Source organism: Sciurus vulgaris (assembly GCF_902686455.1).
Source record: "Sciurus vulgaris genome assembly, chromosome: 8".
NCBI classification, from domain to species: domain Eukaryota; kingdom Metazoa; phylum Chordata; class Mammalia; order Rodentia; family Sciuridae; genus Sciurus; species Sciurus vulgaris.
The window spans coordinates 66,246,567-66,271,594 of record NC_136468.1 but is presented as its reverse complement, the minus strand read 5'-3'; the positions used below and the strand labels follow the sequence as shown (position 1 = coordinate 66,271,594).

The 25,028-nt window shown below is 37.1% G+C and overlaps 1 protein-coding gene and 1 pseudogene across 4 annotated transcripts in view; one reads left to right on the top strand and one right to left on the bottom strand.

Annotated features, from left to right (window-relative positions):
• Nucleotides 1–25,028, top strand: part of RELN (reelin) — a 472,616-nt gene that overhangs the window by 55,546 nt on the left and 392,042 nt on the right. For all 3 annotated transcript variants that reach the window (XM_079149959.1, XM_079149958.1, XM_079149957.1), the window contains exon 2: nucleotides 18,295–18,405. In XM_079149959.1, the coding sequence (XP_079006085.1) occupies nucleotides 18,295–18,405 (111 nt within the window). The remainder of the gene's footprint in view (nucleotides 1–18,294; nucleotides 18,406–25,028) is intronic.
• On the bottom strand, nucleotides 2,999–3,790 carry LOC306667579 (thymocyte nuclear protein 1-like; annotated as a pseudogene). Its single transcript has one exon. The product of its transcript is annotated as a thymocyte nuclear protein 1-like (transcript).

Here is a 25,028-nt window from a genome sequence, read left to right as displayed (position 1 = left end):
AAATTGGCAGGAAAGCAAGATGGAGCAATCATGAGAGACTTCAACTGTATTCACCTAATTCTGATTCAGATTTTACTAAAAGCAGAGACTATCTGCTTTAAAAACATTTGCTAACAACCTATCAGGGATTGAGCTCAGTGGCATGCAATGATGAATAAGACATTGCTACTGGTTCCAAGACACTGGTGGCCTACCAAGGCAGACCAGATGTATACACAAAATTTCAAAGCAGCTGTGGGAAACATCACAGAGCTGAGAGTGGTCATAGATATTGGGAAGAAGAATGAAGATTTGAGTGGTGAAGGAGCTTCCTGGAAGAAGTGACATTTAGATGAGGCCTTGAGGAATCAGAAGGACTTCAATGGGGAGAGATGGACAGGAAGGAATTCAGGGTGGAGCCAATGGTGAGAACAGTGTCTGAAACTAAGAAAGCAACGTTTGCATCATGTTTCTGGACCTGGGAAGGTGTGTAGGAGCATGGAGCTGGAGGAAAACCTGGAAAGGCAGGCTGTGGAGGCTTGTTTGGAGTTCTGGGGAATTCTTGATACTTTGCTGAATATGATAAGTGCTTAGGATGTAGAGAAATTTTATAATGGGTCTAATCTCCTGGCCAGTGGCTCCAAAAGAAAATTTTATAAGTCTCAAGAGGGAAAGAAGTCTCTGAACAGTCAACCCTAATTACATATTGTAACTTACAATACTGAAGAATAAAAGGAGAGAGCGAGCCCTGATTTGCTTGGATTTTTTTTTTTTTTTTAATACTAGGGATTGAATCCAGAGGTGCTCTACTCTCAACTATATCCTCAGACCTTTTTATTTTTTATTTTGAGATAGGATCTCACTATGTTTCTTAGGTTTGCCTAGAACTTGTAATCCTCCTGCCTCAGTCTTCTGACTGGGATTATAGGTGTGTGCTACTTTGTCCTGCATCAGCTCAGGTTACAAAAGGCATTTTAAGAGGGGAGAAAGAATAGATTTTTAACATTTTAAACTTATAACTACAACAACAAGTATCATATTGTACCCCATAAATACACACAATTATTTGTTAATTATGCATGAATTTTTCCTTTTTAAAAAAGGATAGAGACATACAGTCAAGAGGCAAAGCTTGAAGAATGCTTTTAGGAAATTCAAACCTACAATGAACTGAAACACAGAAAAAAGCAGTGGCATGACAGGAAGGCTTTACTTGGTGCTAGGGGCTGTATTTTTTGTACCTCCCTAAGCTCAGACATTGAAGCTCTAACCCTAGAACTTCAGAATGTGATTATATTTGAAGATGAGATCTTTAAAGAGGCAGATAAGTTGAAAATGAAGTCTTTATGGTTGCCCTAATACTATATGATTGCTTTCATTATAAGAAGAGGAAATTTGAATATAGATGTGTGCACATAGAGGAAAACACAAGAGCACATTGAGAAGCCAACCATTCACAAGCCAAGGAAGAGGCTTTGGAAGAAACCAAATCCAGAGGTACCTTGATCTTGAATTTCTCGTCTCCAAAGCAAAATAATTTTGTTTTTTCAGCTAACTGATCTGTGGTATCTTGTTATGGCAGAGGTAGTAGACTGATAAACTTGGCATAAGGTGATCAATGAATGGGTCCTTGGTATGATGTTTTCAATGCCATTTGTAGGTGTGTGCACAGCAAGAACATTTTGGGTTGCCAGATGTGCATTTTTCTAGCTGAGGTTGAATGCTTGCTCTCATACTGTAGACAAGTGTCATTTTCTCAGTCTCTAGTAACATGTTTTCACATTTTTGTGCCTTTAAATTTTTTTTTTTTTTTTTTTTTTTTACTTTTTAAAACGGTACCCAGAAGTAGTGCTGAAATGCCAAAGTCTGTGATGTGACTTATGGAGAACATCTGGTTCTTAGATAAGCTTCATTCAGGCATGAGTTACAGGGTTATCGGATATGAGTTCAGTGTTGCCAACAGTATATATTAAGTAAGGTAGATAACTTTAAACAGAAACCCATATGAAGCAAGGATTTGTACTGATAAATTGATGAAAATGAATGCTCACTGGAACCTAATCCTGTAAGTTCCTAGGAGCAAAGGTGTATTATTATATTATTTATTAATTCAGTGTTCATAGTGACTATACAACATAACTACTACAAGTAATGGGAGTATGTTGGAGGATGGTGGGAGGAAATCAGTTATTTCAAATTATCTTTATCTTCTCCATCAAAAGGTTATTCCAAATGAGAAATGTGGAACACTGGTACTTTTGGAGAAGAGTTGAAACTCAAGGTGTTATTACATTAACACTGAAAGTGAGTTAAGTTCTCCAGCCATGATGCTGAAAAATTTACACATGGTCATTGAACGGTATTTCTATTTCATGGGTAATAAAAGTACAATGATATAGCTTCCATGAACCACAAGTTATTTAAGTTGATGGGAGTTCAGTAGTAAATTCTAAAATTTTTAATGACCTAACAGCCTTCAGAAAAAAGAAGGTACACCTGGTATCCAGCAGGAATTCTGTTGTCTAGTCACCTTGAACACTGAATTAATATATTACAAAATATGCAAACTTAACTTCATGTCCTCACCCCCCTATATTGTTTTTGTTTTGTTATCAAAACCATAGTATAGGTGACGTTGGCTAAATGTTCTTCAAAAGTATACCTGCCCAATTCAGGAAACATTTAGCTGCCTTTCTCTATTATAAATTCACAGTCAGGACATACAGTGGTTTCATTTGCCAAGAACATCAGGCAGGGCTCTGACATTGCTCTTTAGTGGTCACCCCACTACTGCAACCTTGGCTGCTCCTCCTCATTCTGGATTTGTTTTAGTCCTTATCAGTTAGAGGAAACTCACTGGCACATGTGAGGTCTCCCAAGAACAGGCATCTCATTACTTCCTCCTCTTGTTAAACACCATTTGCACTAGGAGGAAACTACAGTATAATAAAAGCGCTTTTTTTTTTTTAACATTAAATGTTTTATTGAAAGAAGTAGGAAAAAAATCTGTGTAAAAAAATATCAGGTGAACATAACACACACGCCTTCACACACCATCCTTTGTTTTATAAAACCTTGCCACCTTTAGAGTAATGGCTTGTCCACTGCAGCAATACTCAGTTAACTTGGTCCATTTTCCTCCAGGCTCAAAATAAAATCAAACTTTTCTTGGGTCAGGGGCTGGATTGAGAGCTTCTGGTGAGTGAAGAGAGCCATATCTTTTAAGGGGCCACCAGTAGCTTTGTAGGTTGGTGATATGTTTTGAGCTCAGCCAGGGAGATGAAACGCTTCATCACCCGGACAAACTGTACATCCATTTTCATAAGTCCTACAATGCCTGGTTCTTTGCAGTTGCTATGGTAGAAGAAGGCTTCTTCTTCCAGCTTTATGGCTGTAAGGAAATTTCGTGCCTGGTAGTTTCGAACACCATCCCAGCATGCTGTCTGCTTGGGCTGTGCTTTGAGATCCTCAGTGCTGAACTTCACATCTACACCTTTCTCTAATCAGCTCTCTGGCTCTGACTTCATCATCCGGTAGTTGCTTAGAGGCCTCCCACATTTTTTAAAGGCTGAAGTCTTCTGAAGGCTGGAGTTTACCACTTTAGCTGATGCCTTACCTAAGTTCTCAGATTTGGTACGTTTTCTGATGCCCCTTCTTTTCTGGGCCAGCAGCCCCGGTGAGTCTCTTCCGGGGTCTGGGCATGGTCTCTCTCTGCAGGGGGCTGAAGTGCAGAGGGTTCTGGAATCAACAGGGAGATGCAAAAAGAACTCCACTACCCTTTGGGAAAAGCGCAGAGCAAGATGGAGATGACCCGAGGAAGTTCAAAGGGCTTCCGACTTGCGAAAAGCAGAAAACTGCTTAAGGGTGTCAAATCCTTCTCTCCGTTAACTGCATCCATTGTATCTCGAATAGCCTGCCCTTAAACTCTTCCCAGGTCTTTCCTTGAGCCCCGTCTTGTTCATTTAACCCTTCTCCCCAACATCAGCCCCACACTCTGCAAAATGGACAGCCAAAGGCCCAAGGCTGGCAGCTCGGCCACGGGGCTGTGTGGCAGACCGCAAAGTAGCTTTTTACTGTAGTGAAATTCTTAATGTAGTCACAGTTCAATTCAATTATGACTTTTATTCTCCTGGATAACCTTTATGGGACATTCTAGGCGCTCTCAATCTGGGACTTTTCATATCACCATGTTTGGTTTACCCCAAAACCACCTACACAAAATTTCCCTGAGATGGACAACATTTAAACAGAATTAGAATCTCAGGGCAGGGGGTGGTTCAAGGAATAATAATCTTAACAATTTTTTCAAGTAATGGAAAGTTTTAGTTATGAAAGTAAAATTATAAAAATTTAGTTGTCTAATATTCCTACCCAATACTTAGTATTTGACTAAAAAGTAGTAATTTCATTTATCAGATTGACACAGAACGAGTACATTTGTGTTAACTAGACATTTTAACTGATATTTTAAATTCTGTTTAGAACTATATCGTAAATAAGCATTTCTGTATACAAATAGTTGCAAGCAACCTTTATGTTTATAGAGTTGCATCTCTATGCTAGTTTGCCTTTCATCCAACACTAGTTTGCTAAGCCAAGTCTTTAACTTAAGAATTTAGGTTAATTTTCTTAAAAAAAAAAAAAATCAACAAATTGAAGACAAATATCAAAATCAAATCCATGCTAGGGCTAGATTAAGATTTGCATAGAAATCCTTTACCAGAAAACAAGGACTGCCACAGCTGCAAAGCATCCTTAGTCCTTTGCAAAATCCTTTCATTTAAACAGTCTTTAGATAACCAATCACTTCACTTTTTCCTTTACTCCTAGGCTTCCAGACATTTCCTGATGATTAGTCACACCTGGAGTTTTTCTTTATCCTTATCCTTGGAAAAACAGTCTTATGGCTGTATTGAAAATGCAAATTTATTTAACTGCAAGAGATTTAGTTATTTTAAGAAGGGGATTGTAAGACTCATTGTACTAAGTGCCATGTTGTAAAATATAAAGTGCAGCATTGTCCATTTTGCCCATAGGAGAAATATTTTATATAGTTACAAATTAATGTTATACAAATTTGTGCATTCTTTTGTAACTTTCCAAATAACTCCTAAGAGGCCATCTGTTAATGTAAATGTTACGTAAATTATATTCTTATTTAACGATTATTCTAATCTCAAAATTTTGGAAAAGCATTCACTTGTTGCATATTAAAAGAGTAATTATGATCTTACCTGAAAATTTCTCTCCTGTCATCTACTTGACACTTATATGTGAATTTAATTGTTAGCAATAGAAATTTTAGATTTTATGTATTGAATTTTGAAACATGGGATAAGGGATGAGAATAATTACTCAAATATACAGATAGTTCACCATTATATCCCAGTATCAAGAGTAACACTTTATAAATATGTTACAATAAATATATGTTATAATAATAAATGAATGAGTTCAACAATACACACACACACATACACACATACACACGTACACATGGTCTGATCATGAAGTAAGTGAGAAGTTTTTGTCTTGTATAAATCATTTACTGTTTAGAATTTTATAGTTAGGTCAATCTTATGTATACCATGAATGTAATATACTTAGTATTTGAGTGAATTCTTTGATTTTAGGAAAGTTGTTAATAATTAGTTTAAATATATTGAAATGGGCATATAGAAGCACCCAAAGAGAAAACACCTATTAAAAAAAAACCTATTAAAGTGTGATATTTTATAACTACATTCAGTTTAGCTATGTCTATTAGGAATTCCATCAGTTATTAATTTATTAATAGTCCTTAGTCATTTTATGAACATAACAGAGGTATATGACATAAACATGAGTATTAGCAATATCACCCTTGGCATGTTCTTGAACAAACACACAGTTGTTACACATATGAAAATGCTTTAAATATTTTTAATGGTAGAAATCCATATGTTGAACTAGAATCAAAGCATATGTTTATGTTTTCAACAAATGGGCACTATGAGGAGTGTCTATGTAATTTGCAAAATGAGTTCAAATTTTCTTTATCTTCAATCAAAACCCCATTTTAAAGGGGTGGGAGAGGCATTTCATGTTGAAAAAAAATCAAGAAAATGTAATAGAAACAAAACAATTATAGTTCTTTTTTAAAAGACTGCGTAAAAGCTTTAAACATCTGATTATCTTGGGGGAAATCACACATATATTTATTCTCTAGGCATCTGTGCATTTTATTGTAACATATTTACCTGCATATGTGCTTATAAGAATTTCTAGGCTTCTTTTTCTCAGCCTTGAAAATCTCAATTATCATCCGTGCTAAAAGAAAAACAGTCTTAGAACTTTTTGTGGAAGGTTGTGGGTAATAAATCTCCCTAAATGATTTCTTTTAAGGATAATCTTTGCTAAAATTTTACAAAGTTATGAGGAGTTATAGGCTATATAGTCTTTCTTTTAAAAAGGAAAGAACAAAAGGATAAAAATTGCTGAAAACCTGAACACCACATTCCTATTCACATCACTTTAATAATTTATTGAGTGCAGGGCCAACAATATGAAATTTTCATGTATGAGTATCATCCAGCCTCGTAAAGAGTAACATGAAAAATAAGGTCAGAGATAAATCACAAATACCAGTAACTCTGGTTGTAGTTCTCTAAATTATAACAACAAAATGTCACTTAGATAAAAATATTTTGGTTCTAGAAACAATTTTATCAGCTCTTAGAAAATTTCTCTTAAAATTCAGAATTGTTATAAAAGCCAAAGGCAGATGATAAAAATAAAATAATGTCTACTTTAAGGGCAATTTGAGCTAGAAATAGAGTACAGCATTATAAAATTATTTATTTTTCTTTATATTTGAGATCTCTCCTTAAGGAATTTGTGTTTAGGATAGACTTGATCATCTCCATGAGATTTAAAAAATATTCCATGGGTTCCATTCTAGGTGTTTTATTCTGACACAGCACTCCAGTCTAGGGATGGGATTCTACCTGAATAAAATAAAATTGAGGTAGTACCCCCTGGTTAATGTTATCAAAAATATTAACTGTATGAGTGTGTGTGTGTGGTGTATGAGAGAGAGACCGACAGACAGACACCTGGGATGTAGAAAAGAGAAAAAGGCAATGTTGAGAGATGGAGAAACAGGAAGATTTAAATTCACCAAATGATATCATTTAAACTTGCTTCCAAAGGGCATAATTTTAAAATAATACATTCACAAACACATTTGACTTTATCTGTTTTATCCCCTAAGAACTTAAAGGAGGGAAAAAATCTCAGTGGATCTCCTTTTATTATTACTGGTGGTGCCGGCAGATGAGACGAAGAGACTTTGTGTGGTTCATCTGAATCTCTGAATCTGTAATAAATATCTCATAATAAGGTTCCACAGAGATGCCAGATTTGTTTTCCAACCAGCAAAGAGCATTTTCCAGAACCAGGAAAGCATTTCACTCTGTCATTAAATTTTTCAGATGATGGGTCTTATGCACCTGTCACAATTCCTAGATGGTGCTGAGGTTTTCCCCTCCTTTCGGGTGGAGACAAAGGTGGAGGGTGTTTGTCGGGGCGTTCTCCATCTTCTTGCAGAGGTGTCTGACCCTGGGCTCTTTGACCCTATTATTTTGAACTTCAGGGCAGTCCTCCATCATACTGTGTGTAGTCCTCTCCGGAGCCCATTCCTTCTTCTGCCTTTGTCCCCCAAGGAACAGTATAGATCTGTATGAAATGAAAAAGAGGAATAATAATGATGATAATAAATGGCTGTAATAATAATTGGTATATCAGGCATCAGGGTATCAAGTGCTTTCTATAGAGCAGCCTGCTGGGTACACTCCTAGGTCTCTACCCCCATGCGGCTCTAGCTTGGAAGCTCCACTGTACCACTGCCTTCCTCTCAGGCACATCAGGAAACAGGCTGCTATATTTAATGCAATACATCCAAAATGGCAAGTACTGTTCCGTTTCCATTTCTTAGAGCCTCCTTTTACCTACCAGTTAAGGCATGTTACTTAACTCACCCTCCCACTCCCTTTGTTTCAGCTTTCTCATGAGTTAAAGGGAATAATAATAGTACTTATCTCAAGGGGATATTGAAAAGATTAAATAATACCTATAAAAGGCTTAGAAGAATATCTGGCACGTAGTGCTTATGTATTTTTCAGCTGTTATTATTTTTAAGGAGGTGTCTGTTGTATCTGAAGGTAAAGAACCCTTAGAGATGGTCTAGGTTAGCCGTCTGTTAAAGATTTAGGGAAGGAGAAGAGGGTGGGTGTGGTACACTTAGCAGAGTTTCTCCTGAGGTGGATCCACAGGAGGCTAAGCAGGTGGGCTGCCAGATCCTTCCTCATCCTGCCTCTCCAATGTATTGTTAGAAGAAACAGGAAAGGCAGGAGTGATCTCTCCCTGTTCCTCACAGAAGGCTGATCACAGCCCATTTGTTCCTGATCTAATTATTTAAAATCCCTGTGGTTAGTTTGGTACTATGGATTCATGTTCTTCCTCAGTGAATCTTGACCTTCAGTCATTTCTTTTACATACTTACTATAATTATTTCTTTTTTCTTTCCTGTTGTTGCTTTGTGAATCTTATTATTGAAATGCCTGAACGTTTGAAAACTACATAAACCATGTAAAATTAAATTAATATGTGTAATGAGAAGTAGAGGTCACATTCTTGTACAGGTTTTGAAAGGACATTATAATGTATTTTTTCAGTGGTTTCTGGAACTCAGAGCTAGTGGCACTTTAAAGAAGAATCAGTAATTGAACACACGGTGTTGATGAAATTTTGCAGCAAATAAACTCAGTTTATTTCATTTCCAGAGAAATATGTGTATTCCTCGGGCTATTTAATCTGTTCTGTATTCAAAAGGCAAACAAGCTTCTGTTCATAAGGCAAAATGTGACAATTTTTTTTTTTAGATAGTGACACTATTGGATTCTGCTAGTGTTTTTCACCTTCAAAATATATAAAATTAAGAGATGAGACTTTGCAATCAGTGCATCTTTACTAATACTTAAATACTAATTTCAACAATTTTTGCAATCTGCTATCCTCTGATGTTTGTCATCTTAAAAAAGGTGGAATTATCATTTAAAATATTATATGTTTCTTTTTTGCACAAATAGTCTTTTGTATAAAGTAGTGATGGAATATGCTTGAAGTGATCAAAATTTAATGGGCCATAGAGCATTTGTAGTCTAGAAGCTTTAGGATGAAATGCAAACAGCATTAAATGTTGAAATTTATTTTCTTCCAGACTTTCAGCTCAGTGATTTTCTGCAAGAATAGTATTAGGGTCTTGTTGAGAACGTTTAATAGAAGCTATAATAGATAATAACTGACTCTGTAATTAGTCATTTCAAGACAGTGGTACTCTCTGAGCCACTGATAAGAATTGAATTGTGTCAGTACATCATGTTTTCATTCTGCTGTCACAACCGGGCAATCCATATTCATAGCCTCCTGGTGCTAAGCTCATTGCCGATTTAACACAGATGTGGAAGAGATATGTATAACCTCCTTAGCCTTTTGATGCCTTCTTATTTTTTATTTGAGGAAATGGCATAGAAACTTTAGAATTAGGATAATGTTACTAGGTATCTTAGTGACAAAAATTATCAGGAGACTAATTTGGTGTGTATATAAAATAGGTATTTATATTCACACAACAAAACACGTAGGTGCCAAAGAAACACTGCTTTGTAAGTATAAAATTCAATGAAGATTTTCTTGATTGTTTCTCACTTTTGAGGGCTATAATGAAATGTTGCATTGTTTTTCATTTTTTGTTTTAATTTCATGGAAACATTCATTTTTCACATAGCTCTATATGGGTAATGTTGGTACTTTTTTCCTGTAGAAGGGAAGTTTAGATTTCACCACTTTAGTTACTTTCCTGATGTTATTTTGTTTTCTTCTTTTACAGTATTTTATGTTGTAACGAATATTTCTGTATTGTTGAATTCAACACATATTGATTAAACTCCTCCTCTGAGCCAAGTATGATGAACTGCTCCATAATTTCTAAGAGCTCTGGGCTTCCTGGGAAAGGGTGGAGGCAGCTTTCCCTAGGAGGTCAGTACAGACTTCATGAGAGAGATGGCATCTGAACCTACACCTGAAGAATGAGTGGGGTTTTAACAAAAGATTACCTGAAATCATTCTAGGAAAAAGTGCCCTCTGAAAAAAGGCAAGGAAGTACAGAACATGTTCCGGTGTCACTGGATCAAAGGGTATTTTCCACTCAAATGGGGACATTTGGTGGAAACTGTTGGTTATAGTGATGATCCAAAAGTGTTTGAAACCACAGTGAAGACTTAGGGTTTTAATCTGTGGATGATAGGAATCTAGAGATGTTTGAACAAAGAATTATGCCATCTGATTAGACATGTTCACTTTCTGATTATGGTAATAATATACATGTTTTCTTCACACCCCCCTCCCCCCAAAAAAGATACTGGCATGTGCAAAATTCCATTTGCAATCTGTAAATTTGATTACAAAGTAGTTAGTTCTAATTACAATATTCTAATGCAAGTCTATGATAAGATGCAAGTCTATGAAAGATAAAAATTGACTCCAAGTGAGAACAAGTCCCCTAGGGAAGAATTTTACAAATTTTACCATGAAAACTTCATAGCAGCGTTATGTTTTAATTTGCACAAAATGGCTAGAATTGATAGGATGTCCGAGTTTATAAATATAAACATTTTGTCAAGGGGGAGTCTCTATAATTCTAAATGTCTTTTTTTGCTTTTCTAGTTAATAGTACTGAAATTATGGCTTTAACACAGTTCTTGGCTCAGAGAAGATATTCAATTATCTCTATCCATATGTATTAGCTTTTTGTTATTATAATGAAACACCCAAGGCCGTCTACTTTATAAAGAAAAGGAAATTATTTAGCTCACAATTTTGGAGTATCCAGGTCTCTGGCATCACCTTAGTTCTATTGGATGACCTTCTTGCTGGCAGAGTCCTGAGGCAGCACATGGCATCACATGGCAAAAGACAGGGACTGGATATGTCTCTGTCTGTGTGTCTGGTCTCTGTCTCTCTTCTTACATAGCCATGGAGACTTAATCAGTGCCTCCATCCTAGTGACTTGATCTAATCATAATCAGTTTCCAAAAGCCATACTTCTAAACACCATAGTCAGATTCAGTTTTCATCCTCTCAATACCACTAACATATAACTCTGAGATTAAATTCCAGCATGAGTTTGGGGGACTAAAACGTATTCAAACCATAGCAATATGTATTGCTTATTAGTTCATGAAGTCTGGATGTCTTATTCTAGTGCATTTTATTTAGTTTACTCATCCTAAATGCAGTTATAATAAATTTCTTTTCCCCCAACTTTTTAAAATGAAATTTTTCTAAACTGAAAGTTAAAAGATTAGTACAACAAACATCTGTGTACCCAACACATAGGCTCAACAATTGTTTATACTAATAATTTTTAAAAGTAAATTGATACACAGTTAAAACTTGTAACCATCTAGACCATTTGGTTGACAATCTTGGAAAGGGCATGAAGGGTTTGCTTATTAACTGATCCTAATTTAGATATTAGTTAGACATATGTAGCCAATAGTTGTGTATCCTAAAGGTAGTTCAAATATAAAAATTTATGTGATTTTCCCCTATTCTAATGCATAAAAATTTATATCTCTTAACTATAACTTCTACTTATACAAAGATATTTCATATATGAATATTTTAATTTAATTTAATTTTAATTTTTGGTACTAGAGATGGAACCCAGGGGCACTTTAGCACTAAGCTACATCCCCAAGTCTCTTTATTTTTATTTTGAGGCAGGTTCTTGCTAAGGTGCTGAGGCTGGCCTTGAACTTCTGATGTTCCTGCCTCAGCCTCCAAATGGCTGGGATTTTAGGCAGACTCCACCATGCCTGCCTTCATATATAAATATTTTTAAAGGAAACATTTTAATATGACAATACCTTTGAAACATTTTAAACTAGGTAGTTTGTAACTCTCACGTTCTGAATCAGAGCATCAGAAAATTGCAAAAAGTATCTCTAATGGGAATTAGGACTTCATATTTTACATTCTGCATGTGGTCTTCTATATCTACATAAATATTCACCTGCATAATCCTGATTCATTTATATTTCGTTTATATAAAATAGTAGACAATAGTTCTCTTTCTTCAGTTAATCAGCTCCATCAATAGACCAACTTATTTTAACTGTGAAAGTTGTGAAGTTTTCCTTTTAGTTCATATATAATTTTGCATTTACAAATGTGAGCTTCATTTTTTCCCCCCATTAGGGTCCATATTAATACTGTGTATGGTAAAGGTTTCCTTTAATTTGGCAGAAGTCACTGTTTGGGCTCTCAAGATTATTTCAGTTGCTTGAGTGACAGCAGGCTGTGAATGTAAATGGTGAGCTAAGGCTAAAGCTCAAGTAGTGATTGAAGGAAGGGTGATTCCAGAAAACCAGAAGGAAGGTCAGGGCACAGGAAGGGAAGAGCCAGTGCACACGTGGAGTCAGATGCTGCTTTGGGGAAGGGAATCAGAGGGCCAGCTGGGGGAGAGACCTTAAGAGAGCTCTGAAACTTGAAAAGGCTGATGAAGCAGAATTAGGCACTATGGATACTGTAGCCAGAACAGTCCCCCCACCCCCTCAGACAATTATTTCTTTCTGTGCTTTTACTTTTTCTCTTTAAGAAATCCTGGCAGATTAACCAGGGGCTGCAAGTAGAGACAAGATGAGCAGGACTTGAGTGAAAGGGAAAGGAGCTGGGAGGAGGGTGCTCCTGAGGGTTGAGTCCTGGTGACTTCACTGCTCCTGTGTCACTGCTGGAGCTCCTGTTAGTGACAACAGTGCAGACATTCTGAAATCTCCTATGCCCTAACAGGGAATCCACAACCGTCTGATTTTTTAAATACAGAAATTGGATCCATTGTCTTATTGAGTAACAGGGAGCTTAGTGATCAGAAAGGTATGTCTTAAATCCTGTAAGTCAGGCTGCATTTCCTCTTTCTTAAAAACAGAGAACAGTTCACATATGGATTATTCATTACATCTGGTTGGAGGAGGAAAAGGAATGCTTGTTTCATGCTGTCAAGGAAGCAGCATTTTTCCAAAGGCAAATACATTGTACTCTAAAAAAAATACTTTAAAAATCCCAACCCTAGCAAACAGAAATAGATTTTAATCAATTTGTTTCCAACAAGGGAACTTTTTCTTTGGATGATTTATGTAAACATTCAGCATGTGATAACTAAGGTATGGTGTACTTAAGTCAACCTGCCTTTTTTACAGATGTCTTTGGTTGGCCTTTTTGTCACCTTCTTTCTGCATTGATCTGTCTTGCACTCTGGAAATATTTTACATATTTAAATAGTCAACTTTTCTCCACCTCCCTTTTCCCCTGTGGCTTCCCCTGACATAAAAAGTCTAGGATGTACAACATACTTCTCTAGAAACAAGTTGAAGATAAGACAGCCTCACACTACTTTTATGTGAATGAGTTATTTATTGGTAATTTACTAAACATTTGTCAAGCATTAAAAGTATCATGAATTGTTCTAGACACTTAAGATATATCACTGAACAAAACTTTCAAAATCCAGCGCTGATGGAGGTTATATTCTACAGAATGAGACTGAGAATAAATGTACTTAACCAAAAAATATTTGTCAGTACAATGTATCAGTTGGCGATAACGACTTATAGTACAGAAGAGGAGAAAAGTAGAGTCAAGAGAGGGGGACTGGGGAAGCAGAGGAAGGTAGACAGGGGCTGTCTAGTTTTAAGTAGTGTTGTCACGATGGCCTTCATTGAGAGGGTGATGCTCGAGCTGAGACTTAAGGGAAATGAGTGAATCGGCCCTTCAACATCAGGAAGAAGTGAGTCTGAGGCAGAGGAAATGGCTTCTGCAAAGGCCTGATATATCGGAGCCAGGAGGTCAGTGCAGCCAGAGTGGAGTGACACCAGAGAGCAAAGATGAGAACAAAGATGGGGTGGAGGCAGATTATGTACTGTTTTGTAGGCCACTGTGAAGACTTTGACTTTGAGCCAGGCAAAGTCAGGTGGTGTGCTCCAGTAATCCCAGCCACTCTCAGAAATCTGAGGGAGGAGAATTGCAAATTTGAGGCCAGCATTTTAGCAAGACCCTGTCTCAAAAATTAAAAAGGACTATAGATACAGCATAGTGGGCAAATGCCCATGGGTTCAATTCCCAGTACCAAAAAAAAAAAAAAAAAAAAAAAAAGACTTTGAGCAAAATAAGGAACCACTGGAAAGTTCTAAGGAGAAGAGTGACATCAATCAGATGATTTATTTATTTAGATACTGGGGATTGAACTCAGGAACCCAGGGACACTTTACCACTGAGCTACATCCCCAGCCCTTTTTTAAAAATTTGAGACAGGATCTCACTATATTGCTTAGGCCTCACCAATTTGCTGAGACTGGGCTTGAATTTGAGGTCCTCCTGCCTGATTCTCCTACTTCAGCCTCCTGAGCCTCTGGGATTACAGGCATGTACCACATGCCTGTCCATATTTTAAAATAATAGTTCTGACTCATACTGAAAATGAACTGTAGAGGGGTAAGGGCAGAATAGGAAGGGCCAGATGGCATCTAATGAAATAATTCATGGGAGAAATGATGGTACTTAGAGCAGTGTGACAAGTGACCAGACTCTGAATATACTCTGAAGACAGAGCCACAGGCTTGACTTGTGGACTTGTGGGAGGAAGGTGATTCTAAATTTGACTCAGAGGTTTTTGGCCTGAATAACAGGAAAGATGATGTTGCTATCACCTGAATTGGGAAGAGCTGCAGGAGATGCAGCTTTGTGTGTGTGTGTGTGTGTGTGTGTGTGTGTGTGTGTGTGGTGGTGGGGGGAGGTGTTAAGTGTTGAAGTTGAGATGTTTCTTGGACATCCAAGTGGGGATGCCGAATAGCAGCTTGCTATGCATCTGGAGTTGCAAAAGAAGCCTGAACTGAAGATGGAAATTTGGGAGTGGTCAGCTTATGGGTAATTTTTAAAACCAAAATAAGAGTCATAAGTGATTTTCTCAGTAATTTCTTTTTTATTCTAAGACACTCAATATTTAAAAATGATTTCTCACATAGTTAAATATACCTAGCAATACCTATTGATAGGCATTCACAACTCTACTAGGAATAGAACCAAACAGAAAAACTTGCCTAATCTGACATAGCAAAATTACATTCATATGGGGAATAAAATTCCATCCTCTTACCCTGGGCTGTCTTCACTAGACTTTGCTGTTTTGACATCTGAGAATCTATGTAAAGGAAAGAACTGATCTGAAACTGGGTAGGCATTTTGATGTGTACAGGAGTTAAAAGCAGAACACACTAATCCTCCAGGGCAGGAGAAGCACTGGGTAGAGGTAAGGGGTATCTGGCATGGAGTCAGCCTGATGGGCATCTAAGGGGCAGTATAGGCCTTGGCACCTTGGTACCAAAGTGAGCCATGGTCTGTCCAGGAAGTTTCCTAGATGCACATCTCAGATGGAAACTTCACTAAGAATGGACAAGCTATCAGTTACCTGATTTAATCCATGATAGACATGGCAGGGCTTTTGTTTTGCTGGGCAGACATACCCCTTTGGGACCAAACTGAATTTCTGAGGGAAGTAGAGGAAACACTGAGAACTGCCACCCATCCTGCTTCTCATTCTCAGTCTTTCTCCAAGAGTCTTGAGCCTCTGTTTTAAATGAACTCTGAGACGATACTTAATATATATTCTTTCAGGAGAAAGAATAAATTAGTGAACAAGCCGGGTTTCTAATTTAGAAGTAAATTAGTAACAAGCTGGGGTTTCTTGCTTTGTCTTGGGCCTACTGAGATCACAGGTCAGCCCTAGTGAGAAACATGGTCAGAAATGAAGTAGTGGATTGGGAGGGCACCTGAAGAATCCTAGCAGGCAGCAGGACTTGGATGTGGATAATCCATTGACTGGCTATGCCCAGGCCTCTGGTGAGGTAGATGCAGGATGTTTATAGAGGACTCTCTTTCTCAGGAAGGGAAGAGCAAGTTAGGGCTTTAGGGCCTGAGAGAGGGCAAGAAAAGAGAACCAATTTTTGTTGATGGTTTACTGAATGATTGATAATGTGTTCAGTTGATAAATATGTTGGTAGAGAGGTATACAGTAGATATATTTGCTTTTAATTCTTACAGTAAACTTGATGGTATTATCATTCCCTTTGTAAATGAAGAATCTAAGAAACCCCAGGCACGTACTGATCAGAGGTAGAGGCAAGAACAAAATTCAGGTTTGCCTCACACCCAAACCTATAAAAACCTTACACTTTTTGGGTCTTAGCTACAGACACCAGAGCAGAAGCATATAGGACCAGAGAGGAAGCTTGTGCATTGGCACAGCTGCTGCTTCACTAGATTGAGTGGTGTGGAGGGAGTCCACCGTGGGACACTGCAGGGGGTGTGTGATTCACTGTGAAGGATGGCCATAGGCACAACATTAAAGTCTGGTCAGTAAGGTCATCTTACCAAGAAGTAACTTAATTCCAAACGCTTCAGTGGGGAGGGCACAGAAGCAATTAAAGGACTTTCTAGTCTTAGTCAAGATTAACTCCGTGCCTCCAAGGAGAGAGGTATCAGTAAAACCAGTTGTGGGAATCTGAGGTGAGCCAAATGGGGCATGATGGACTGATGATGTTTAGGATACTATTCCACAGATGAGGTAATCTAGAGAAGGAAATAAAGTAGGTGGCCCAAGAATATCCAGCCAACAGAGGCCCAGTGCCTAGACCTCATCCTTTACCTACCTTTGGGTTTTGTCCACCATCCTCAGGAGTTATCTCCCAGTGGCCTTTGGTCCTTTATCTCTCCATTAACAGTGATCTCAACTCTTGAGGCTTTCACTTTCCTATTGTAAAACTACTTTTCATGCATATGAATGATTTGAGAAGGGAGCTAGGAAGTAAGGGTTTGGTCATGGCTGCTTGGCTACTTTATCTGAGGGGAACAGAGGGAAAAAACAGGAGAGAACCTAAGTAAACAGCATTAAAATGTTCGGTGATATTGGATGGTTCTGGGCAGGTTTTTAATTGTTCTGTGCTATAAATTCTTTATTTGTCTGGACAATAATGGCAGCACTCCATTTATAGATATGCTTTGACAGTTAAATGAGATAATATGCATAATCTCCTTAACTCAGAGGCCAGCTGTGTTGTTTACTGTGCTAGCATTCAAAAACATTAGCTACTGTTTCTTACTAGAAAATGGAAAGGTGATGGATTCCAACACTCAGTGCCATTTGCAGGAGGTGGGTAGCATGACATCAGGCTGTTCTATTGCTCTATGCTCTATAATATGGATGTTTCAGACTATTCAGCTCTATTCACTGCTGGATGTCCTGCGGCTTAATTTAAACATTCCCATCAAAGTTAATGTGACTCTGACCATTCTCCTTATTGCCACCAAGCATGACAGCCACATACTGAACACTACAATATAATACCTCCTCCTGGCTGCCACCTATAAATGTTATCATCTTGATCTTATAAAATCTGTGCAAGAGAAAATGTTATGTCAAGCAGGAAATTATGATCAGTTTTTAGGGTGATGAGCAAGACAAAATTTTAGGAAGCCAAACCTGAGTAGCATATAGATAGATTTAATTTGACCTTTTTCTTCCTGGGAATATCTTGGTCTTTTGGTTATGAAACCATTCGGATCCCTTCTGTAGACTTTGTTCTGTAATGTAGAGCATGCGATGGTCTTCCTTTCTTGTTCTCAAGGGGGAAAAGCTGACTATCTTCATGCAAATTAGTCTGCTTTTGTGGAAAAACTTCAGGGAACTCATCTATGAAATGTAGATTCACAATAAGAAATGCAGTGCATCTTACTGTTCTTCTTTCAACTGATGCAAGATTGTTTCCCACAGTATGGAATACTTTTTTTTTTTTAAAGTGTTTCATCGTAATGCCCAAACTCCAGCAATGCCTTTCACTGCTTTCAGGGGTAGTGGAGGAGATGAGGAAGCCATCCATTCAATATTACATTATTTACAGATTTTTCATACAGTATAAATGAGTGCAAAAATGGGACTTATGTATTAAATTTAGGACAAGCAATTATAGGCATTATAGTTCTGAGCTTTGTTTTCTTCTTCTCATCCATGATTATATATATATTTATATATATACACTAATTGGGGATAGCAAATAAATTTTGTTAATGAGTAAAGATTATTTTGACAATGTCAAACACTACGGAAATTATCTCATTCTGACTGTATTAATTGAGTGTTTTTTCCCCCCCTCACCTGTATTTCAGTGACAATTTCAACGAGCACCTTCTTTGATGGCTTGCTGGTGACAGGACTGTACACCTCTACAAGTGTCCAAGCTTCACAGAGCATTGGAGGTTCCAATGCTTTTGGATTTGGTAAGCCAGTAATTGTGAATGTTTTATTAGTTACAAGTCTTTTTTGTTTTGTTTTGAAAATAAATGTTTTAAAAGTATTCAACATTTATTATTTAGGAGAAAAACTTTCAAATTGATTTTTTTGTGTGTGTTTGCTTGAAGCTGGGTGCGATGAGATTGTCTTGTAAATGTTTAGCCATCCATGAGCTCAGTGTGATGATCTTTCTGTCTCTCTCCATTGGCCATCACTGTTACTATTGGTTCCCTGGAACTCATGTAAATTCCTGAGTTCTGTCACTTAGATTTCTGGAATTCACTCTGACCCCAGTGCATTCAGTAACCTGCTCTCATAAACAGTTATTATATTTTAATATTTTAATATTTAGTGAAAAGTGTGTTTAATGAAAAGTTTGACAAGTAGGCATTCCATGGTGGACCTAGTGATGCTTGCTAAAATAATTGAATTGTATGACTATTTATAAAAGCATACCATTTAATATTTTAAATACTTATATGGAGTCTTTGTCCTTAGATCAGAGGACTAGCAGATTACTTATGTGGAGAGGCAGAAAGCTACATGATGGCAACTAATCCCAGAGGATTCTCTGTTTGGAAATCTCTAGTTTACCCAGAATGCTGTAAACATGCCAAGCTGGGATTAAGTAGAACCTTCATAGCATCAAAAATGCAAATTTAATATTCCCAGTTTACATAAGACTAAAATCACTGATATTACTCTAACATTGGAAAACTACACAGAATTTCCTGTATTGGTATGAGAAAGATAAAATTGCATTATCAAAGGCAGCCATGTGTTCAACATTTTAGTTATATTTTATGATACTTATTAAACAAATAATTTTTACCTACTTTTGATATATCAAAGGGTGCCTGCTCTGTGTGAGTCCCAGCAGTAGCTCTACTCAGGTGACTCATTAACTGATGTCACAGCAGTAATATTGATGCTATGTTGTCACTGCTTGTCATGACGAGTTCCAAAGCTGCAAAATTTAAAGGAACCTGGAAATCATTTAAATATCACATTAAATTATCATACATTGAGAATTTGTTCTGTTTTCAAAAGATCCCAGGTAAGATTTTATAATCTGTTGGTAAATATTTCTTTTGGGAGTGAGTACTGGGGATTGAACTTAGGGGCACTTGACTACTGAGCCACAACCCCAGCCCTAATTTGTATTTTATTTAGAGACAGGGTCTCCCTGAGTTGCTCAGTGCCTCACCATTACTGAGGCTGGCTTTGAACTCCAGATCCTACTGCCTCAGCCTCCTGAGCCGCTGAGATTATAGGTGTGTGCCACTGCACCCAGCTGTTTGTAACTATTTCTAAGGTCTAAACCTCAGGAATTTTTTTTCCTTAGGTCTAATTATTCCACTTATTTAGTCCCATCATTTTGGTGCTCTGTCCAGATAAAAGGTCAGATTAACAATTATATCTTAATGTACTTACGTAAATATATTATATACTACCTATTTTTTTTCTACAGCAGAACCTGTAAGTACAATTACCAGATTTAACCAATAAAAATATAAGACACCCAATTAAATGTGAATTTTATTTCATTTTATATATGTATTGATTGATTGAAGTCCTGGGAATTGAACTCAGGGTCTTGTGAATACTACTGGGTAAGCACTCTGCTGCTGGACTAATCTCAAACCCTAAAATTGAATTTTAGATAAAATTTTTTTTTTAGCATAAGTGTGTAGTATTTGTATTGCTGTGCTTGGGGCTTAAGCATTGGTAATTTTTAAAGTTCTTTGGTGATTCTAATGTTTATCAAGGGTTGAGAAATGTTGTACTGGATTAGGCCTCTCTCCTTGGCATCAGCTTCGGCATCAGAAGGGATGTAGTAAATTACTCTGGAGTAAACATGTAAGCAGAATTACATGTTTACTCCAGAGTAAATCAGAAACTCTGGGAGTGGGACCCCATGGTCATCCTTTAAAATAAACACTTTAGCTGATTTTGATGCATGCTGAAATAAGAGAGCTACTAGTCCAGTGGAAAGACAGTGATTAAATGACCATATAAATTTATAATGGCAAGCCTTGCTAGGGGTTGGCAATATTTAGCTAATGGGCTGTGGAAGGTGGGGCACAACATACCCAATGGGAGGAACGAAAGGTTCTCAGGCTGGGAGAGGCTGGCTATATTGTAGGGATTGAAGAAAACCTTGGAGTGGCTGGACATGCAATCAAAAGGTAAAGAGTAAGGCTGGATAGAAGACTATAGCCAGACAAGCTGGGATATTATAAATTTTGTGTCTTTATCCTAAAGAAGGAAAGGACTTTGAGGGTTTTAAATTGAGGAGGAACTTGACCAACTTTTCACTTTACAAAGACTACTCTGGTATCAGTGTAGTGAACAAACCAGAGCTCTGGAGTGGATGCAGAAAGACAGTTCTGTGGTTAAAGATTCTGGTATGTGTAAGAAGTCAGGTGCAGGCTGGCCTCAGCAGCAAGAAGGAACTGTAGAAGGGTGTTTTAGGCAGCTTTTTCACTGCTGTGAACAAATGAAAAGTTTATTTGGTGCTCACAGTTTCAGAGATCTCAGTCCTTAGATGGCCAACTCCATTGCTCTGGGTCCAAGGTGAGGCAGACCATCATGGCAGAAGGGTGTGATAGAGGAAAGCAGCTCCGGACATGGCAACAAGGAAGCAGAGAGAGAGCTCCCCTCACCATGAACAAAATATAAACCCCAAAGCCATGTCGTCAGTGACTCTCCTACTGCAGCTGCACTTTACCTGCCTATAGTTACCACCCAGTTAATGCCTGTAGGGGATTAATGCACTGCTTAGGTTAAGGTGTCATGACCCAATCATTTCACCCCTAAACTTTCTTGAATCACACATGAGCTTTGGGGCGGGGCACACCTAATATCTAAACCATAACAAAAGGTAAGTGTTTGGGCTGTGGAGTCACATAGACCTGCTATGAGTTCAGTGCTTCCCCCTTGGTAGTCGTCTGCCTCAGCTAAGTTGCTTTATCTCACTAAGCTCATTTTCATCATGCATGAAATGGTGATGTTAATGGAAGCTGCCTCTTAAGATTTTGGATTGCCCTGAGGATTACAGATGATTTATGTCAAGTCTTGAACACATAACTCAGCACTGTGGTGCATGCCTCTGATCCCAGTGATTCAGGAGATTGAGGCAGGAGGATTGCAAGTTCAAAGCCAACTTCAGCAACTTAGTGAGACTGTGTCTCTAAACAAAAAATGAAAAGATCTGGGGATGTTGCTCAGTGGTAGAACACCTCTGAGTTCAAGCCCCAGTACTATAAAGAAAAAAAGAGGCTTTGGATACATAAAAAATACACAATAAAATTATCTTTTCCCAAATTAGAAACCATTGTGACTAAAACAGCAGGCAATTCCTTAGTCCAGGACTTGTGTACACTTTCCGGGGGTGGGGGGGTGCAAAAAACTCCATTTCTGAAGTGTGATTAATCTGGGATATGTTGCTCAAGATGATTGGAGAGGAACTGGTTGAATTAAGTAACTATTATTTGTCAATTTGAGGGCTTTAAATAAGGAAAATCATGAATGAGTGATCATTTATAAGTGTGCTGCAAACATATTTTGAAAGAATATATAAAATGTACTTGTCACGTTGCCTCAAATTTTATCTAGCAAGACAAAAAACTAAGCATGAAATTGTTGGAAATTATTTAAGAAATTAAGGCTTTAAAGCATTTTTCTGTAGTGACTTTGAGAGTGTGAAAAGGTAATTTTTACTTGAATTAGAAGGTATTCTAATTAATTTAAATTGCACTTAGCCTTCCTATTACTATGAACATATATCATTGCTTCCATGTTCCAAAGAGGCTTCTGAACATGGGTAGAATCCACTGAATATAATCTGACTTCCATAATTGAGTACTCAAGTCTTCTGCTAGGTACTTGACAATTTTATATGCATGAATATATATTTTGCATATTTTATATGCATGAATATATGATTTTTTTTAAGTTCCAGTAATATCCAAATGATTTCATCTGTATTTATGTGATAGTACTAAATAATATAAAAATAAATTTAATAATATGCCCGACTTGATGACAGTTAAATTTTATAAATAATGTTTTCAATGGAAAGCAGGGGATAAAACTGTCATTTTAGATAAAATGATCACTTTTGGGAAAAATCATAACGTTTTGGTTTTTGATTTAGGTCTAATATATTCTTTACAATTTAAGGTCAAAACAAGATTGTGTTTGTTAGGGAACAGGTAGGAAAGTAGAGGTAACTTACAGAAGATAAAATTTAAGAGATTTGCTGCTTTTGGTAGTTTAGTGATTATGTTAGGATCAGGCTACAGTGATATGGTATTCTTTGATGTAGAACAAAAGAGTTTTGAATACATACTCTTATTATTAGTAGTCTCTGACTACTTTGATGGAAAGTTAAGCAAACATGGTTTGCTTGGCATTTTCCCAACATATCATAACGATTGTTGTCTGATATGTTTAACTAGCTGTGACAAGAAGAAAAGCATATAGTCCAAATAGGTACTTCTGAAAGTTTTCTTTTTTCAAGTGTTAATTATAATTGTATTAAATACACAGAAGTTATAACTACTCTCCTTTGAATATCAAGTGTGTGTATGACCACCAAAATAAGACCATGATTATTCTTAAAATACTGTTGTGGAAATGTTAATCCCACTAACGTAACTATAGCCTTTTATGCAAAACCAGAATTCTTTAAATAAAATGCATGCCTCACTGACCAAAAATAGACAAATCCCTAATAGCCAGAAGTACATTAAAACAATAGCTATGCAAAGGATGACTATACACCCAGCAATGCCTGATTTGAAATACCTCATTTTGCTTGTCAATATAAGAAAACATGCTGCCCTGGGGAAGTGTGGTGTTTAATTATGGATATCTCTTTGTGCATACCAGGGGGGGAAATGCTTTCCCTCTTGTCTTTGGCTTTGAATTCCAGTTCAATCATGTAAATCTTCCAGGCCTATTGTGGTTGCTCAATGAAGGGCTATTTGAATATCCTTTCATATAAAATTGTTCCCTTTTCAGGGCAGAAATGCATTTTACTCAGTATTTAATACTCTGGCTTTAAAACCTGAGAATCAGGTTTGCAGATCTGATAGATAGTTGTCATACTTCAAATAGTTAAGCCCCATATAAATTAAATATATGTACTTTGCAGTTCCTAATATTGTTTAGCTAATACAGCATTCAGTATAGCAGTTTTTCACTTAAATTTGGGTAGTTTTGTTTATTTTTTTAATACTCATGTTATAAAACTGTTAAGATGGCAAGATTTGATGAAATCATAGTTTAGGGAGAAAATCTAGTGAACATATCAAGAAGCTAGTTTTGGTTACTCTTTACATTAAGATGAAGTAGAGCAGGCCATGGTGGTACACTCTAGTAATCCCAGATTTGGAAGGATGTAGCAGGAGGATCACAAGTTCAAGGCCAGCCTGGGCAATTTAGGGAGGCCCTCTCAAAATCAAAAATCAAAGGATTGGGGATGTGGCTCAGTGTCAAAGCACCTCAGGTCAAATTCCCAGTACTTCCACCCCATAACAAAAACCCAAATCAAAAATTTTAAAAACTGAGTAGTACGCATTTCAACTCTGCTAATTGTCACCAGGAAACTCCCCTCCTCCCCCCACTCCCCTGACACTAGGTAAAATTAAGTCTGTTGGCTCTAAATGTTCTGTGACTCTGGGACACAAAGTGTTATGGATGCATGCACACATTTAGGGCCTAATATCTTAAAAACGAGGCAACCACTAGCAACTTCATTAAACAAAGTTCTTCATGATAGTGGTCTTTATTTACTAGCCTAAATTAATCTAATCAGAATTATCTGGTAATTACCAGAATTATCTGGTAAATTTATTTTCTCTGTCTCTTTAGGAATAAATGCAAAATAAATGCGATTTAAACATACTTGTGTAATTCAAAGGCAAAACCTTTCATTGCATGTGATAAATGATCTATGATTAATAAGAAGACTCTAGGTTAAATAAATTACTCCCGTCAGTGGTACAAGGAGCAGAACTGATGAGATAATATCACCATTAATTTTTCCTATTTACTAGGTATTAACCTAAATTTGATCTTTATTCATTCCATTTGGTTATGCTAGCATTACCAATATTATTAGTACTTGACATATGACAAGCATTAAGGGATATTTTCCACCTCCTAAATAATGAATTTGTAAAGAATCACTTACTAGAATAGTGGGCATGATACAAAGTGGTTGAAGCAATCAATCAAAAAATTGCTCAGGCAGATGTGCAGGGGCCAAGGTGGATGAGTGAGTCGAGAGATGCAGTTTGGTATAACGGCTCATTCCATGACTTAGGGAGTTGGGCAGCTCAGGTTCCATACCTGACCCTCTTACTTGCTAACACGGGCAACATTATTTACCTTCCCCAAACCTCAGTGTCTGCAACTGGAAAATTAGGATAACTTTAGGGCCCAGTTCACAAAATTGTTAGATAGATTAAATAAGATTGTTCACCAAGGATCTAGTATATATTGTGTGCTCAAGTTGGTATTATTTAAAGACTGTCAGAAGTGAGAATTCTTTCTTTGAGAAGGGCAATAGAGGTGGACTCTAATTTGGGCTAAGGGAGCA